Source organism: Eucalyptus grandis, chromosome 8 (genome assembly GCF_016545825.1).
Source record: "Eucalyptus grandis isolate ANBG69807.140 chromosome 8, ASM1654582v1, whole genome shotgun sequence".
NCBI lineage: Eukaryota > Viridiplantae > Streptophyta > Magnoliopsida > Myrtales > Myrtaceae > Eucalyptus > Eucalyptus grandis.
Window position 1 is genome coordinate 35,017,021 of NC_052619.1, and position 19,386 is coordinate 35,036,406.

General features: G+C 36.0%; 1 protein-coding gene across 1 annotated transcript; it reads right to left on the bottom strand.

Moving 5' to 3' along the window:
- Nucleotides 1-697: 697 nt before the first annotated feature.
- LOC104414235 (probably inactive leucine-rich repeat receptor-like protein kinase At3g28040) lies at nucleotides 698-4,351 on the bottom strand. Its single transcript, XM_010025281.3, has 2 exons — nucleotides 2,582-4,351; nucleotides 698-2,470 (listed from the first exon to the last, which is right to left on the bottom strand). The coding sequence occupies exons 1-2, from the start codon at nucleotides 4,147-4,149 to the stop codon at nucleotides 1,000-1,002; spliced, it is 3,039 nt and encodes a 1,012-aa protein (XP_010023583.2). The 5' UTR covers nucleotides 4,150-4,351; the 3' UTR covers nucleotides 698-999.
- Nucleotides 4,352-19,386: the final 15,035 nt, after the last annotated feature.

The window sequence follows — 19,386 nt, forward strand, 5'->3', positions numbered from 1 at the left end:
ACCTTTTTTTTACCGTTACAATTTTTGGACAAAAATGCCCATGCTCCAATCGCCGGAATAAGTCCACTAACGAAAATTTGGCCGATGAGCGAGCTGGGGCCCTCATTTGAGACATAGTTGACAACTTTAGATCCCTATTTGATACAAAATTCATCCTGGGCATTTATTTGAAAAAAATGGCTCTACTTTGAGCCATTATGTGAAATTTTCCCTTAGAATTTTGTGATAAAATTGTCATAATTAAAAATTTTATGATTCAATTATCATCCATAAAATAGGTTTAGAATTCATCAACGATTTTCCCACTTTTAAAAATAAAACTATGGGTATAAGCAAGATAGAAGAAGATTCTGTTTCTATGAGTTCTTCCATATACAGACAGATTTGGAGGGTTTTAAAGAGGACATAAATTAAGGTTATTCCAAATCCCTCCAAGTCATTCCTAATCATTTCTCCCTTCTCTCTTCATCTGCTTCCTTCCAAACACGACAACCCCCTTTGAAATCCTGTCTCTTCCTTTCAAATCATCTCTACCAAACATAATGAGGCATTCCCTGCTCCGTCCTCACTTGAAGTGAAACTCGACAACTTCATCATTGGATCCCGGATTACATGTGTATCCAATCCATATGACCAGTTTTATCACATGAACTTACGTCAGAACCTTGCAGTTGGCCCGTGTGATCTCGGGTTCACATGCATGAACTATAGAGACCACTTTATATGAGGGAGAGAAAGAAACACGACCGGCACGACCCATTGATTGGAGCCCGTGGGATTCGCTTTTGGACAAATGGAAGACTGGGACAGCTATGTGACACATGTGCAGAGCAGCAACAGTAGTAGAAGGAGACAAGAAAAGTAACAAAGAACAATCTTTCATCTATTGAGATGATTCAGTAGGTAGGAAAACAAGTGAAATGTTAAAACGCATTACCCCTGAGAGAATGGATCACCGATTACAAAGAAAGTCCACAAGGAAGGATGTTCAGGCTGTTGTCAATACGGTTCCATTCGATGTGGTACCGGGGTCTTGATCACCTGCAGTATCTGCACCACTTCGGCCATGGAAGGCCTGCTTGATGGCACCTGAGACGTGCACACCAGTGCCAGCTTCAGTACCGGCAGGACCTCGTCCTCTGGGTACTCGGTGATGCTCGGATCCACGCAATCCAATGCATTGCCCTGCTCGAGCAAGACCCTGACATGGTCGCTCAGGATCACCACGTTGTCTTCGCCGTACTCCACTGGTCTCCTCCCGGTCACGAGCTCGAGTATCAGGATCCCGAAGCCGTAGACATCGCACTTCTCATTGACCCTCAAGCTCTGGCATGCGAGTTCCGGGGCCACGTACCCTGGCGCACTCTGGAACCTGTTGCTCATAACGTGCCTGTCCAGCTTGGTGAGGAGTCTCGCCAGCCCGAAATCCGATATCTTGGGATTATCGTTTTCGTCGAGCAAGATGTTGCTGGGCTTAATGTTGTAGTGGATGATTGGCGGGAGGAAAGCATGGTGCAAGTGCGCAAGTCCCTTTCCAACGCCAAGCGCAATTTTGAATCGGGTTGCCCAAGAAAGCGGGGACGAAGAAGGAAGCCTCTCGTGGAGTTTGGAGTGCAGACTGCCATTCGGCGCGTATTCTGTCACGATAAGTTGCAGCTGCGGAGTCCACCAATATCCGATCAGCACAATCAAGTTGGGATGCCTCGCTTTTCCTAGGGAACGAACTTCCCGATCGAAATCTTCCTGATTTTGGACGATGTTGGATGTGACAAGCCTTTTTACTGCCACCATCTTTCCTTGGACGCCAGACGGAACCTTGAACACAGTCCCGAACACTCCCTCACCAATCTTGGAAGCTTTGTTGAGCAAGGAATGGGGGTTGCTCAAGCTTATGTCTGGGGATACCTTCAAGTCGAACAGGATGAGCTTTCCCGTAGCCAGGTTCCCTGATCTTGAAGAGTTCGAGCACTTGCTTTCTGAGGCGGTATCAATGAATACAAGCCTTCTTCGGGCAGAAACGTTCAGCAGACTAACGACTATCACTCCGCATGCAATGAGAAAGGCTGCCGAGATCGCGACAATAGCTGATACGGAGAGGAACATGTGGCTGTGACCGGAACCTTCATTTCTATGCTTATGGCCATCCTGTTGGCCGTTGCCATAAGCATATGGGTCGAGGACTAGGGGCTTCGGGACGTTCATCACACATGGACCTTTTAATATCGGCGAGCAAATCCCTAAGTTCCCTTGAATAGCACTTTGATCCAAACTGGGGAATATGCCCCCAGCAGGAAGCCTTCCTGTGAGCCTATTGTGGGATATATTCACAGCCAGGAGATCTTCTAACTTGCCGAGCTCTTGCGGTATTTCCCCACTCAGCTCGTTGAACTCCAGCTTTAGAATCTTGAGATTGCTCAACATGGAGACCGATTTGGGAATGGGACCGCTCAAATTGTTATGGGACAAGCTCCTGCAGCAAGGCCAATTATAGCATCACATCGACAGGAAAATAACGATAATAAGACGAAACGCAAAACCTAAATAGCATAGTGCATGTTCAGCGGAAAGTAATTGTACTTACAGCAAGTACAGAGATGAACAGTTCTCAATTTCCTCCGGAATTGGCCCAGTTAATGCGTTGCCGTCTAATTGAAGAATGGCCAAACTACGTGAATCACATATATCTCCAGGAATTGAGCCATACAAATCGTTGTTACGGAAATCCAGCACCGTGAGGTTCTGGAAGTACCCGAGCTCAGGGGGCATTCTCGAACTCAGGCCATTCCACGACAGGTTCAGGTACCTCAGGGTGGATAGAAGATCCATCTCGGCAGGAATAACTCCGCTCAGATTGTTTCTCGACAAATCCAGAGTGTGGAGAGATTGAAAGAGCTTACTTGAACCCGGTGGGATAGGGCCGACCAGCTTGTTTTTCGATAAGTCGACTTCCTGCAATCCAAGATCAAACAAGCCCCCTGGTACACTACCTGTTATGCTATTATCCCTCAGCCTTATGACCGTTAGCTTGGAACAGTAGGCAAGAGACAAGGGAATGCTTCCAGATAGCTCATTGCCGGACAAGCTAAGGTACCTCAAAGATTGCAGGTTACCTACCGACGTCGGGATGCTTCCGGTGAACTTATTGCCTGAGAAGTCCAAGTATTGAAGGCTAGTTATTTTACCGATCCAATTGGGGAAATCACCAGTCAGCATGTTATTCGCCAAGCTGAGAGAAACGAGGGAGTATAGATACTGGAGCGACGCGGGCAGTGCCCCCGTGAGGAGATTGTCGCTGAAATCCAATGCGGTCAAGTGCGGGCAGAGTCCTACATCCGCCGGCAGCTGACCTGCGAAATGGTTCCCTCCCAAGCGGAGCTCTTTCAGGTTGTGTACGGCCGATACCCCGGTCGGGATTGGCCCAGAGAGCATGTTATTCGAGAGATCCAATACTCGGAGTCTTTGCATAGTCCAGATTCCAGAGGCAAAATTTGGGTCGCCGGAGAATTTGTTGCCGGAGAGGTTGAGGCTGTTGAGGAAAGTGCATTTGGCCAAACTACTGGGAATCGGCCCTTCGAGCCTGTTCCCAGCAAAAGAAATGAAGTGGAGCGAGGAGCAGCTGCCGAAGAGGCCGTCGGGAAGCGGCCCCGAGAACGAGTTCTCGGAGAGATCAAGGAACCTGATCGAGCTCACGTTCACAAGGGAAGTGGGGAACGGACCTGAAAGGCCATTGCGGCTGAGGTTGAGCCTTTGGAGGCCACTCGGGAGGGAAAGCTGCGGGCTGATGCTGCCGGTGAAGTTGTTGCGCGACAGCGAGAGCACCTTGAGGCGGTCCAACTTCTCAAGTCCTCTTCCGATCTTGCCCGACAGCCCTAAGCCGTCGAGCGAGACCTGAGCGACTCGACCGGTGAGCGGGTCACACTGCACGTACCGCCAGGAGCATGGCGAGGCATCATCTTCGCTCCACGAGACGAGGGACGAGGAGGGGTCGGAGAGGTCTGACTTGAAGACGATCAAGCCCAGCACGTCGTCGTTCAGCTGGGCAGAGACGTCGTCGCCGTTGGCCATGCGGCCTCCGAAGTATACCGTTGCCATTAACGAGACCAGCACATAGAGCGCAACATGGAGAAATCCCATCGTCCGGATCACCATCTCTCTCCCTCTCTTCGTCTCTCTTCTTTGGTTATCAAGCTGGCCTCAGATCGACAGAAAAAGCATAGCTCATGTGATGCAGCAGTCGAGAACCAAGTGTTGAGGATGGAAAAACGATATTACTGTGCTCACGAGAGAGAGAGAGAGCGAGAGAGAGAGAGAGAGTATAATATGAGGTGGGAAAAGTCCAAGTTTGGAAGGAATGAGCAGTTTCATCAATCAAGCAACAGGCAGGACAGATGCATAATTTTCTCTTTCTCGCGGACCGAATAAATTCCGAGCCAGAACCCGTACATAGTCATTCAAATATCAAATTATTTACACTTTTCACCATAGCTATCTAACCCTACACCATATACGTGATCTTTGGAGGGGAAAATAAAAAGGCAATGCCAAAGTTAGCACGATCAGTTTGCAAAATTACTTTACTGCGTTTAAAAAACCCAATTAACGAAGAAAGTTTCACCACCGATCCTAATCCAGAATTCAACTATTCTAAATTTGTCGATCAGTTCAACATTAAGCCTTGACTTCTACTGAAGAACATGATCAAATCATGTGCAATTCAAGAATATACCATAAGTGATATTTTAAGTGATGCATAAATATTTTAGGTACCGCTTATTGAAAGCACTCAATCGCACTTTTTGAAAAAAAGATTCAGAACATTAATCAAAACAATGGAAAGGTTTAAAATCTTTGACAAGAATCAGAAAGATGGGGATGGTTTCCTGTTAGCTTGAGAGATAAACCAAGTACCAAGAACGAAAATTCGAGTCCTTATTATATATGTAAACATGCCGAGGTTCTATCTAGTACACACGGAAACCCAAGTCGAATGTTGAGTGAATCCGTGAAGGGGAGAGAGAGAGAGAGAGAACAAATTGGTCCAACATGGGTTTCCTGGCAGGGATGCCATTGCCAACCGCGTATATCAAAGAGGCCTATCCCTTGTCCGGGAGCTGATGCAGCCTCGCTGGGACTTGCTTTGTCGCTTGCTCCAGCCAGTACTTGTCTCGTCCCTTCACTTTCCGCCTCATCATCGCGATTAAATAATTCAGCCTCTCTCTCTCTCTCTCTCTCTGCATCTTCCCATATAGTTCGAATCCGACAGAAGAATACAAAACGCTCTGAGCCACCCCCGTGACGAAACAGTACAAGGGCATGAAATACTTGGCGACGGCAGTGAAGCATTTTCCCCCTCTTGGAGTCGTTTCTTACGAGAGTAAAGATGCTTTCGGAAAAGGAGGGCTTTTCTTTTTTAATCTCTTTTGAAGTTCAAATTAACAGCATGAAAGGGTGACTCCTCTTTCTGTCTCGTAGCCTTTGGCTTGTAACTTCTTGAGCTTTATTCCCACCTCGTTTTCCCTTTTTCGTTAAGTCGGCTCGCCTTCTATCTCTTACAATGCCTTAACATAGATTTGGTCGACAAACTTTGTCTTGATTTGAATTTTTTCGTCACAATGGTATACTTTAACATGGAGAATGTTTCTAATCTAATTGGGCCAACCCGAGATATCTTCCGGTAAAAAATCAACGAATTTTACATGCAACATTTACATTTTTGTACGCAATCTATAGGTCCCACGTAAATTGCTAATGCTTTGCGTAAATCTCGCGGAAAGGACTGCCACGAAGTTTTTTTTTTTTACAAATCAGAGGGCAACATCCTATAAAATATTAACATATCACGTTGCAGAGAAAACACTAATGAGGAAACATAAATTAATTATCTTTACCATCATGAGTGTTCAATAAACAATTCGATTGAGTTCACATATATAGAGAAAAACGAATATGTCAATTGATTACGAAAACGAGATTATAAGTGTTATAACTTCCAAACAGAGTTTACTTAAAGTATTAAAACTTTTCAATTAATCACTTAAGTACTATATCAGTGAAAAAATATCACTTAAGTGCTTCTAATGGCATGCCGGTGAGAGTCCTACATGGCTTTTTTTGAAAAAAAAAATCAAATATAGAATGCAAAAAGGGTGAATGACGTGGTGATTGAGAATCCAAAATCCCGATGTTTGAAGAAATCAATTCTCTCTCCTTTCCCAAAATTTTCTTTCGTATCTTTACTCTGTTCTTCTTCAACCTCTAGTTTTCTTCGCCATAGCCATGCTAAAACTAGGACAACCTCAAGCTCCAACAGATGGATTTGGCCACTGACCAGTTCCACGATCATTAGTGTCAAAATAAGCAAGGGGCATGGTGTGGAAGACGTATTCGAGCCATTCAAAACACTAGAAACGACTTTAATTTTGCCCAATTCCATACTTTAGGATGAAGTTTTGAAGAACAATTGGGATTCGGCACCCATTCGTTAATTTGGGGAAAACAAATGCTGAAATGACGTTGTATCGCACTATATTTGTTGAATTCACTTTACTAACAAGCCACATCAATGGTAAAAATGTAGAATATAGCCAAGTTGGATGCTCTAGCAATCTAAAACAGCAATGGCATTTAAGTGATTATTGGGAAATTTTTAATACTAAAGTGATCGCCATACAAAAGTTATAATAGTCATTTTCTCTAAATTGGTTTGTAGAAATAAATCACTTGAAAAATGACTAAGTTGATCAGATTCAATTTCTTACGAAGATCATATTCAAGTAGAAAAAAGGGTCATCAATCATGACTACCATCTAATATCTTTAACTCGCAAAATATATACATGGACGCTGCTTATAACGACAAATTAGGCATTGCTGGTCCAATGGTTTTGGCACGAAAGTCCGGGCGCCAAAGCATTTAGCACGCTCCACTGTTTTTTTTTTTCCTTTTGTCTCTCCTTTTATTGTCAAACAAATATAAAATTCTATATATGTTACTTTTTCCCTTGTTTTATTCTTTATTTTATTACTTTTTAAATCAATTATTTCGGACTTATCATTTAAGCATAAAGATGTACTTTGATTCCATTTCTTTTTTCATATCCATCGGTAAATTAGCTTATTATATGAAAATCAAAGGATGAGAAGCTGAAATATGATGATATAATTACCAGATGGTACAATTGATCCTTATTGTGATGATATATTGATTAAATTTTAATGAAAAAGATTCTTTTGTTAAAAGAATTAATGATTTTGAAATAATTTATTATTTGAAAAACGCGTTACAAGAAGAATGTAGTTTTTCTGTCGCATCGTGTGAGCCCTATTCTAGTTATGTACATATAGTGGTGGTCCACTGACCTTTCAACAAGAGGTTGATATATGGTTGTGTCCACATGTTCCTTTAATGTCTACATGTGACATTTCCAATTACCCCATTTGCTTTTTACAATTTTTCCTTCAAATTATTTTTCTCTAATTTATTAAATTACAGTTTCCATGATTAATTTCCTGGTAAGTAAAATAGTATTCTAAGAATAAATTTCAATATATTTATCTCCTTCGGGGCACTTTGAGAAGTCAATGAATGCAGATACGGTGTCCCTCCATGTCACATTAATTTTTATCTCTTTATCTTTCCAAAATTTCTTAAAATAGGTTATTGTCAATAAAATTTATTGTTTAACATAGAAAAGCATAAAAAGGCATCTAGCTTTATTTAAATGACCACCATGCAATTTTGAAAACAACGTAGCAATATCTATTATTCTTTCATCTCTTTGCATTGATGTGTTGAATTAATAACAATTGTAATATAATAAATTAGCATAATTCTATTAATAATGTATGGCAAGGAGTCGTCTCGATATCATAATATAGTACGCCAACATATGTTATAACAGCTAATATTAAGTAGGCAACTTTTCTTAGAGTTGTAACTGGTATGCCAACATATATCATAACAACATATTGATGATCTTTCTCTAATAGTCCACATAGATTCCAGTGATAGGAAAAAAGAAAAAAAAATGATTGTTTAAACATGGCAAGTGAAGAATACAGAAGGAGAAGCCAGAGGTTAGAATCGCAATTTGGATTTTTTTATAGAGCACTGCTAGCGTGTAACCGTGTAATAGTGTCACGGTGGAATGCCAGCCACAAGACCAAAGGTGGGTTTTCCCACGACTTTTATATATGTGTGTCTATATATATATTGCTATTCCTAACACTTGGGGTTAAAGTATGGTTGTTATATTGCGAACCATTATGCAAGCATTTTTCCTTTTTATATGGTCCCCTCTTCCTCCTCCCTGATTATTGTCAAGTTCAAAGCTAAAATATAAAAACTTCAAGAGTAGGATGATCCATGTAGAAAAAAGTTGGGGAAATTACATTAATAATATCTAAAACTTTGGCTCGATGTGTAATATCATTATTGAATTTTTAATTCTTTCACTGTGGTTTTTAAATTATTCACATATGTTTAATGTAGTCTTTAAACTTTTAATTTGTTTAATTTATTTTTTCTCAACTTTCCATGACAAAGTCTATCAACACTTCAGTACTATTCACAACCCAGTTTTTAAAATATCTTTTGTTGATATATTCTTATCTATCTTTTTATTTTATTTTTATCTTTATGGTAGTTCCATTTAACTAAATTTTAACTATGAATATATAATAGTAAAAGTAAAATTTCATTTAGAATTATATAGGGTTGATATTCATGCAATTTTAAGTCTAAGTTTTTCCATAAGGACATTTTAAGACAATATTAATTAATCTATAGATTCTGGTACTTATATTAATCTAAATCTTGTTCCTTAATATATATAGATTGAAAAAAAAAATATAAATCCAAACCTTGTTCCTAATATTTTAGATTGAATTTTTTTCAAATTTTATTTTTTTAAACAATGAACAAGATTTAGATTAATATAAGAACGACCACCTATAGAAAAATTAATAAAATTTCTAGATATCATTGTAAAAACCCTTAGACATAACCCATACAACTCTAAATGAGGTTGTAGTTTTACTATGATGGAGATCATGAAATAGAAATTACTTAAATGCAACTATGGTAATATCTATCAATACTAAAAATGTAAAAATGTAGTAAAAAGCTAACATATTATTTTAGTGATTTAGGAAAAGGATTGAAATAAAAAGATATTCCAAAATATGGATAAAAGTATAATTATGAAAACTTGTGAATAGTATGGAAGGACTTATTTGACTTTGTTGGAAAGTTGGGGTTAAACAAATTGAGAGTTTAGGGATTGAATTAAACATCTAAGAATAATTTAAGGATAAATGAATTACAAAGTCTCATAATACCTCTCTTTTGGAGGAGCAAACAAAGTATTAGTTCCATCATTTATCAAGGACGTTCCACATTAGACTAGATGCATGAATATGAGCATGTTCTCGTAATTGGCAAACTCTATGTTGGTTTTTCTTTTTGGGATAAGTGCTACAGAAGTCCTAAAACTTGTTACGAAAATGCAATTGAGTCTTAAAATTTGCAAAAAAGTGCAATTGAGTCCTAAAACTTATCAAATTGTTTCAATCGAGTCCTAAAGTTAACGCCGTTGACTTTTTTAACGGAAAATGCTAATGTGGCGCAGACGTGGAATTTTGAATAATTTTTCATTTTCCATGTGGCTTTTTTTAATTATTTTTTTATTCAATTTTTTAAAATAGATTTAAAAATTAAAAAAAGAAAACATTTCAAAAAAAAAAAGAAAAAAAGAAAAAAATGAAAGCTTCGCTGGAGGGGCTAGTGACTGTCTCAGGCAAGGCCGCCATTTTTTTTTTGAACTGTTTTCTTATTTAAATAAATTTTCACTTTTTTTTTTTTAATTTTTAAATCCATTTTAAATAAAAATTAGAAAAGCCACATGGAAAATAAAAATTAATTTTAAATGTTATGTCAGCATTTTCCGTTAAAAAAGTTGACGGCATTAACTTTAAGACTGGATTGAAACAATTTGACAATTTTTAGGACTTAATTGTACTTTTTGCAAGTTTTATGACTCAATTATATTTTCTTGACAAGTTTTAGGACTTTTGTAACACTTATCCATTTTTTTTTTCAATGTGAACGACATCAAAAAATATTGAAGAGGGACAATCAGTGAGTGAGCTCTTCTAAGTGTTACTATAAAGATCACGTCCAACCATTACAAAATATGACCTTTGAGTGATAACCTCTTTCATCAACCATAAGGCATACAAGCCTTTCGCCTAGCATAGCCGGTGGTTCATAGTATGAATAACTATCTCAGACTGCTCTATGTATTATCTATCTGCACATGATATCCATGCAAACCTTTTTGTGCGTCATGGAATCTCTAGATGTTTGGGCAGTACTTTTCTAGGACAACGGACTTGTTGCTGTAAGTCTGTTTTCCTGTCAAACGCGTTACTCGGTTCACGAGGAAGAGCGGCGGACCGAGGAACGCGGCCAAGGAATGCTTGAAAGGAATATGTTGCCCGAAAGTTTTGATGTACGAAGAGCTTGACAGTCAGATGGACAAGATTTGTCCCAAAAGTTGGCGGGTCCAACTGCAAATTCCCAATGGGGGCCCATTTTAGGTGTTGCGTAACGTAGCGACCCAAAGTAATGGATTATTAAACCTAAACTTAACTCGGAGTTTTCCAAATTCTTACCAATTCACAGCTTTGGTTATTGTTCTTAACACGCAAGTCAATTTTATGTTGCAATTATCATTAATCTGTTTTTTTGTGGATCGATTAAAAACTCAAGTAAAGTGCGGGAGATTAAATAAATTCGAGGACTTAGTTATACTAAATTACTCTAATGCTCTTGAAAGTACATTTTTTCTTATGTTTTCAAAGATATTTTAGAGAACAATTTGGATTGATTTTAAACCTAGCAACTACCATGTGAAATGATTATGTGGGTGCATAAACAATAAAAATAACACTCAATAATAGGAGTGTGCAAATGAATGGGAAACCACCCGAACTACTCGAAATCGAACTGGACCAACTCAAAACCGGCGGCTCCCATAGGGACTAGTCCGGTTTTCAATTTCAATAAATTGGAATCAGTGAGTACTTGTATGGTTCTCGATTCCAACCATGGAACTGTCCATCCACCCACCCATACTGGATAGGGGGTGGGTGGGTGTGTGTGTGCGCGTGCGTGCGTGCGTGCGTGTGGATGCTCTAAAGTTGTAATGCTTATCAAAAGATCCCAACATAGTTGTGCGTGTAGATGCTTTGAAGTTGTAATGCTTATTGAAAGATCCCAATATAGTTTAGTTGGATCAACACATTCATTTAATGTATTCAAATTAAAATTTTCAAGTACACTGTTTATCTAAAAAGGCGATGGATTCATGTTCACCTTTTCGAGTAATTAGAAGTAGATATAATTGCTCTCACATATTGCCTCTTGCACAATGCCTTGTTGTCGAACCTACTTTAGCCCTTTTGATGTCAACCTCGGCAAGAATCAATACATCCCCTAGTTGTCGGGTGAGTCTTGGTGAAGAACAAGCCAAACAGTAGAATGAATGGTCACTTATCATTTGTATTGTGGTCCAAATGAAACTGACAAGTCTTGTACCAATTCCAAATGAAACTCACAATTTCTAGTGTTTCTAGGGAGAGGCTTGCGGTAATCTCTCATGGAAGACACTTATCCCATTTGTGGCCTTTGAAACTGCATGGACTATGCCCTTCTTGGGTTGGTGTATGAAGTCTAAGGTAATGGGGACCGGTTCTATGGACCCACCTAGAAACTAGATCGAACTAGCGGTTTGATTCCTAAGTGGATTTATGGAATCAACTAGTGGTTTCTGATTCCAATTTTTTAAAACCAGTCCTTAGTAGGTGGTTTTCGGTTCTAAGGTGAGAGCCGCCCACTCAGGACCATGCTCACCTCCACTCAATAATTAAAGGTAATAAATAAATGGCTAGAATTAGAAAAGAATTTAAATACCTCATTGCAAGCAAAGCACATTAATTAATTTCCTAAATATTTGCAAAGTATTTTGTGAAAGGAATGCTAAATTGCTAGAATATGGATAGAATTTAAATACCTGGCAAAGTACAGTAATTAATTTCCCAAATATCTGCAAAGTGTTTATTTAAAGGAAAAGCTAACTTAACATAACATGATTTCACCTAAGTAAGTAACAACTCTAATTAATTCTCTTTTGTTTGATTATTTTTCTTTTATTTATGAAGGCTAACTATATGCAATTCTAAAATAAGTTAAACATACAATCTATTTTAATATGCCATGTATTCTAAAGTAAATGACCATAAACATGCAATCATTAAATGAGATGAAATTGATGACATGTCATATGATATGACATGTGACATGGCGTATACGATGATGTGGCATAGAGGATGACATGGTACAGATGATGACGTGGCATGATGACAAGTAAATAATGCATTTAATCCTACAGGACATGCACATATTTATTTTTGGGAATTTTATTAAATTTGAAATTAAAAATTAATGGAAATAAATTATCTAGTACTCTAGATAACATCAAAGTGCAATCCTATGAAAAATCTATCATAATCTATCATGCGATGCAATATTTTTGTATTTTCAAAATAGGAAAGTTATCTTAATTAAAGTAAGCAATATATCCAACCCACCTCAAGATATTCATCGAGATTAAAAAAAGAAGAAGGGATTAAGATAATATTAAAAATGATCCGTTATCTCATGACTTAAATTAAAGATCATTATAATATTTACTCATTATAATTTAATCTCGGAATCCTGTCCTTTACTCATGAAAATTTCGACTCGTCTGCTCCCCATGGCTTGGCTGAATTTTGTCCTCCTTCAAGGGTTTGATTTATATAATTCAACTAAACTTAGATCATTAATCCACCGTCGGTCCAGTTAAATGCTTTTATTTATTAATGAAATATACTCTAGTGATTATATGCAATTTGAAAATAATTATTTTTTGTTGGGACTGAAGTCGATCCCTAATTTTCTATGTAATGGGTAGCCAAAATTTAGGTGTCAACACATGATTTTCTATAAACTAAAAATAGTTACAGGTAATCATCGCATAGGCCATCAACATAACAAAAATAGTAGTCAACCTATCTTTTTTACTTTTGATTTAATCTAGAACAAAAGGTGAATAAAAGCAATTAAATTTTTATTTACACTAGCCATATTTGTTTCATCTTTCCAATAATAGGATTGTCAATGGTTCAATTGGGGTGAGGTTTCTGTGATACCTGAACCCAACCAAAAAAGTTAGGTGTGTGTTTGCTGTGACTCGAACTGCGTTTGACCCGAATAGGAAACATAGTTCAAATTGGTTCCAATTTTCGATTCTCTTCTTCTTCTCCATTATTTTTAGTCCATTGTTCGTGAAATTCTAAATGCGATAAACAATTGAACAAGTAATATAATGATGAGAATAGATATTGTCCAACAGAGATTGATGATTAATAAACCAATTAAATATTAAAAATGGACTAATTCTAAAATGTATCTAACAAATCAAAATAAAATCGAGAATAAATTAAAATTGACAAACATAGAAACAAAATTTCGAATTAAATGTAGTAAATCAATCGAATAAATATGTTAGTGCATCTAATTTCACCATAACTACTAGATATAAATTTCAAATTATTACGCAAACAAGAAACATATCAAATATGTGATACCAAAATTTCTAAATCTATTTACTATCATATCTCTAGGTATAGCAAATCCACTCAGTATGTCAATCGACCATATCTTTATGTGAATTTAAATAAACATAATGCATTAAATTTTGTTAACATTTCTTGTTTATAATCAATCTTTTGGATTAACTTATCACTGAAAACTACACAAATTATGTGGTATATCTCCATCCACATTAACTCACGGTTATATTTTATAAGAAGCAATTGCATATTATCACTTCTTAGTCTTAAACATACACATTAAATCATTCAAATGATGGCCAATCATTTAAAAGCAGTAAGTGTAATAATATATTACTCACATGAATATGTTTAAGTTATATCATATCCCCAACAAAAAAAAAAAAATTAGAATATAGTAGAAGAAAAAACGAAAATATAAATCAAATCAAGGGACAAGAATTCTCTTATCATTTTTGTCTTCTCCCCCAAAAGCTTGAAAAACTCTTAGAATAATGAAAAATGATCTAAAAATAAAAAGTTAGCTATCTTTCCAAGCTCTCAATGTTCCCATATTTATAGGATACATCCAAGACTCGTATCCCCAAACAATTTTTTATTTTTTGCATAAAATCAGGGAGTAAATTAGAGAATCTTTGATTTGATATTTATCTTTCAACGCTTAATGATAAAATTAGAGAACAAATCACGGGATCCTTAATTTTTGCCCTTTTTTCTTGATCCTCTTCATATCTCATGCTGCATAAACAAGCAAAATTCGAATAATTAGAAGGAATTCCAAATATTTTCTCATAGATATTGTATTATTTGTTACTTAAAATATGTAAAATAACTTCTTCTTTTTTTAATAGAGTTATCAAACCCTCAAATTTAACATTTTGCTAGTTCTTGAGCAAAAGCAAGATCATATATACTCGAGCCAAAGACCTCATCCATTACATATTTCCATAATTATTTGAATTCACAATTCAAAGAAAAGTACACATTTCATCCAAACAGGACTGATGCATAGTCTTCGAATCCGACAGAAGAATACAAAACTATCTGAACCACCCCCGTGACGAAACAGTACAAGGGCACGAAATTTGGCGACGGCAGTGAAGCATTTTCCCCTCTTGGAGTCGTTTCTGACGAGAGTTAAGATACTTTCAGAAATTGAGGCCTTTTCATCTCTTTTGAAGTTTAAAAGAACAGCACGAAAAGGTAACTCCGCTTTCTGTCTCGTAGCCTTTGGCTTGTAATTTCTCGAGCTTTATTCCCACCTCGTTTTCCCTTTTTCGTTGAGTCGGGTTTGCCTTTTATCTCTTACAATGCCTTAGTATAGATTTGCTCTCTCAACTTTGTCTCGATCTGAATTTTTTTGTCACAATGGTAACCCTTTCTTTGTAGAATGTTTCTAATCTAATTTGGCCCCCCCGACATATCTTACAGGATGATTTTTACATGCAACATTTACATTTTCGTCGATGATTAAAAAAGTTTTCCATGTACGGAATCTATAGGTCCCATGTATATTGCGAGTGCCTCAGGTAAATCTCGAGGAAAGGACTGCCACAAGGCTTTTTTCACAAATGGGAGAGCAACATCCTTTAAAATGATAACATGTCACGTTGCAGAAAAAAAAAAGACAAATGAGGAAACACAAATGTATTTGCTTTACTATCATGAGTGTTCAATAAACAATTTGATTGAGTCCACATATATAGAGAAAAATGATTGATTAAAAAAAGAAGACTAGGAGTATTATAACTTCCGTATGGCGTTACTTTAATGCTAAAACTTTTCGATCGAACATTTAAGTGTCACATTAGTTAAAAAAATCACTTAAGTGCATCCAACAACATATTCCAGCAAAGAGTCATATGTGGTCTTTTTTGGGAAAATAAAATAAACTATAGAATGGAAAATGGATAAAATGATGCGGTGATAGAAAAATCCAAAACGATGATATTTGAAAAAATTGATTCTCTCTCTCTCTTCCCAAAATTCCTCTCCTATCTTTTCTCTGTTCTTCTTCAACCTCTTGTTTTCTTCACCATATCCATGCTAAAACTAGGACGACCACAGGCTCCAGCACACGAATTTTGGCCATCGAGTGAACGGCTACGTTAGAAAGAGACGAGCTCCACAGTCATTAGTGTCAAAATAAGCAAGGGGCACTTATAATCAAAACACTAGAAACGACTTTAATTTTGCCTCAATTTGACACTTTAGGGTTACAATTTGAAGAACAATTGGGATTTATCACCCATTTGTTAATTGGGGGAAAACTAATGGCTGAAATGACGTCGTTTCAATGAGCCATGTCAGTCAGAAAAATGTAGAATATAGCCACATTGTATTTTTCTAGAAACCTAAAACAGCGATGGCATTTAAATGATTATTTTTTCTTTTACCAAAGTGGCATTGAAGTGTTTGCTAAAAAAGTTTTGATACTAAATTGACTATTGTATGAAAGTTGTAACACTTCCAATGTCATTTTCCTTAAATTGGTTTGTAGAAATACATCACTTGAAAAGTGACTAAGTTTAGCGAATTCAATTTCTTACGAAGATCATATTCAATCATGACTACTATCTAATATTTTTTAACTCGTAAAATATATACATAGACGCTGGTTATGATTAAAAAATTAGGCATTGCTGGTCCAATGGTTTTGGCGCGAAATTCGGGGCGCTAAAGTATTTAGCATGCTCCACTGTTTTTGTTTTCTTTTTTCTTTTTGGTCAAACAAATATAAGATTCCGTGTAGCCTACTTTTTTCCCTTGTTTTCCTCTTTATTTCATTATTTATTAAATCAATCACTGAAAAAAAAAATAAAGATTTTGGACTTGTCTTTTAAGCATAGAGATGTACTTTGACTCCTTTTTTTTTCATACCAATCGGTTAATGTGCCGTAAATGAGCTTATTATATGAAAATCAAATTTAGGATGAGAAGCTGGAATATGATGATACTATTACCAGATGGTACAATTATCCTAATTGTGATGATGTATTGATTAAATTTCAACAAAAACATTCTTTTGTTAAAAGAACTATGATCTTGAAATAATTTATTATCTGGACAAAGGGTTACGAGAGGAATGTAGTTTTTTCTGCCGCATCACATGAGCGCTATTCTAGTTATGTAAATATAGTGGTGATCCACCGACCTTTCAACAAGAAGTTGGTATATGGCTGTGTCCACATGTCCCTTCAATGCCTACATGTGACTTCCAATTACACCATTTGCTTTTTCCAATTTTTCCCTTCCAATAATTTTTCTTTAATTTATTAAATTACAGTTTCTATGATTATTTCCTGATAAATAAAACAGTGTTCTAAGAATAAATTTCAATATATTTATATCCTTCGGGGCACTTTGAGAAGTCAATGAGTGCAGATACGGTGTCACTCCATCTCACACTACTTTAATTTTTCTCTCTTTATCTTTCCAAAATTTCTTAAAAATAGGTTGTTGTCAATAAATTATAGGGTTAATACCATGAAAATCTTAAATTGATACATTTGTGATAAATTTATTATGAACTAATTTTTTTACCATAAAAAACTCCAAATTAATACACATGTGATAAATTTACTCACAGTTAACTTTCGTCAAATTTTACTATTAAATTTGCTTATGTGGATGAGACATGGTAACATGAATCCATGTGGAAATCCATAGAGTTAATGCTACAAAAAATCTCAAATTTTTCATAGGTGTATTGTTAAATTTATCACAAGAGTACCGTTAAATTTGTCACATGCGTACAAATTTGATGTTTTCTATATATTTCCACGTGAACTTGCCATGTCACCATACTACGTTACCATGTGTCACTAGGTCAGAAAATTTAAAGATTAAATTTGACAAATGGTAAATTTATTATAAGTGTATTAGTTTGGGGTTTTGATAATCAAAAATTTAGTTTCGAGTAAATTTGTCACGGATGTACCAGGTTTATGGTTTTTGATAATTAAAAAACTAATTTGAGGTAAATTTGTCATAGGAATACTGGTTAAGGGTTTTGGTAATAAAAAAATTAGTTTTAAGTAAATATATCACAAGTGGACTAATTTAGGATTTTCATGATATTAACCTTAAATTATGTTGTTTAGCATAGAAAAGCATAAAAAAGGAGTCTCGCTTTATTGAAATGACCACCATACGATTTTGAAGACAATGTAACAATGTGTTATGTCATTATTAATTTTTTAATTTTTTCAAGTGGGTTTTTGAATTATTTACATATGTTCAATGTTGGCTTTAAACTTTTAATTTGTTTAATTTATTTCCTCAACTTTCCATGGCAAAGTCTATCAACCCTTCTATACTATTCACAAGCTTTCATAATGACACTATCGCCTAGATTTTAAAATATCTTTTCATTTCAAGGGTTTTTCTAAATCAACAAAAAAGTGTAAATCTTTTTATTTATCTTTTTTTTTACAAATATTATGGTAGTTCTGTTTAAGTAAATTTTAATTATGAATATAATAGTAAAAGTAAAACCTCATTTACAGTTATATCGAATTGATATTCATGCTACTTTAAGTCTTTTTTTTTTTTTTTGTAAGGACATCTAAAGATGATATTAATTTATCTATAGATTCTAGCACTTATATTAATCTAAATCTTAATCCTTAATATATAGGTTGATTTTTTTTTTTTAATAATCCAAGTCTTGTTCCTAATATTTAAGAATGAAAATTTTCAATTTTTGTTTTTTTAAATAATGAAAAAGACTTAGATTAACATATGAACGAGTATTTATAGATAAATTAATATAATTTCTGGATATCCTTATGAAAACTCTTAGACATAAAATAACAGGAATATCAACCCATGTAGCTCTAAATGAGGTTGTAGTTTTACTACTATAGAGATTATGAAATATAAATTACTTAAATGCAACAATAGTAATATTTATCAATACTAAAAATGTAAAAAAGGTAGTAAAAAACAACAACTTAGGAAAAGGATTGAAACGAAAAGACATTCCAAAATATGGGTGAAAATGTAATTATGAATACTTGTGAACAGCGTGGAATAACTTATTTGACTATGTTGGAAAATTGAGGGTTAAACAAATTGAGAGTTTTACCCACCCCACGGTGGATGAGTTGGTTTGCGCCTTAACCCTTCAGCCGAAAGGGTAGAGGTTCGAAACTTCTTGCCTCCATTGTGCAACTTACCTGTGATGCCGTGGGAGGTGGGTTCTTGTGGCGCCACTTTGGGATTACGTTATCGGCTGCCGGCTGTACGGCGATTCTTGGGTCACAAAAAATAAAAATAAAAACAAAAAAATTGAGAGTTTAGGGATCAAATTAAACATTTAAGAATAGTTCACAAATAAACTAATTACATGTAAACAAGGTACTAATTGCATCATTTATCGAGGACGTTCCATGGTAGACCAATTAATGCAAGAATATGAGCATATTCTCATAAATGGCAAATTCTATGTTGGTTTCTTCAATAAGAACGACGTCAAAAAAAAAAAAAAAAAAAAAGCTGGAGAGGGACAATCAGTGTAGCAATCTCTTCTAAGTGTTTATAAAGATCATGTCCAACCGTTACAAAATATGGTATGTGAGCTATATCTACTTCATGGACTGGGAGGCGTACAAGCCTTTCACCTAGCACAGCCGGTGGCTCATAGTATGTATTACTATCTTGGGATGCTTTATGTATTTATCTATCTGCACATGATATCGATGCAGAC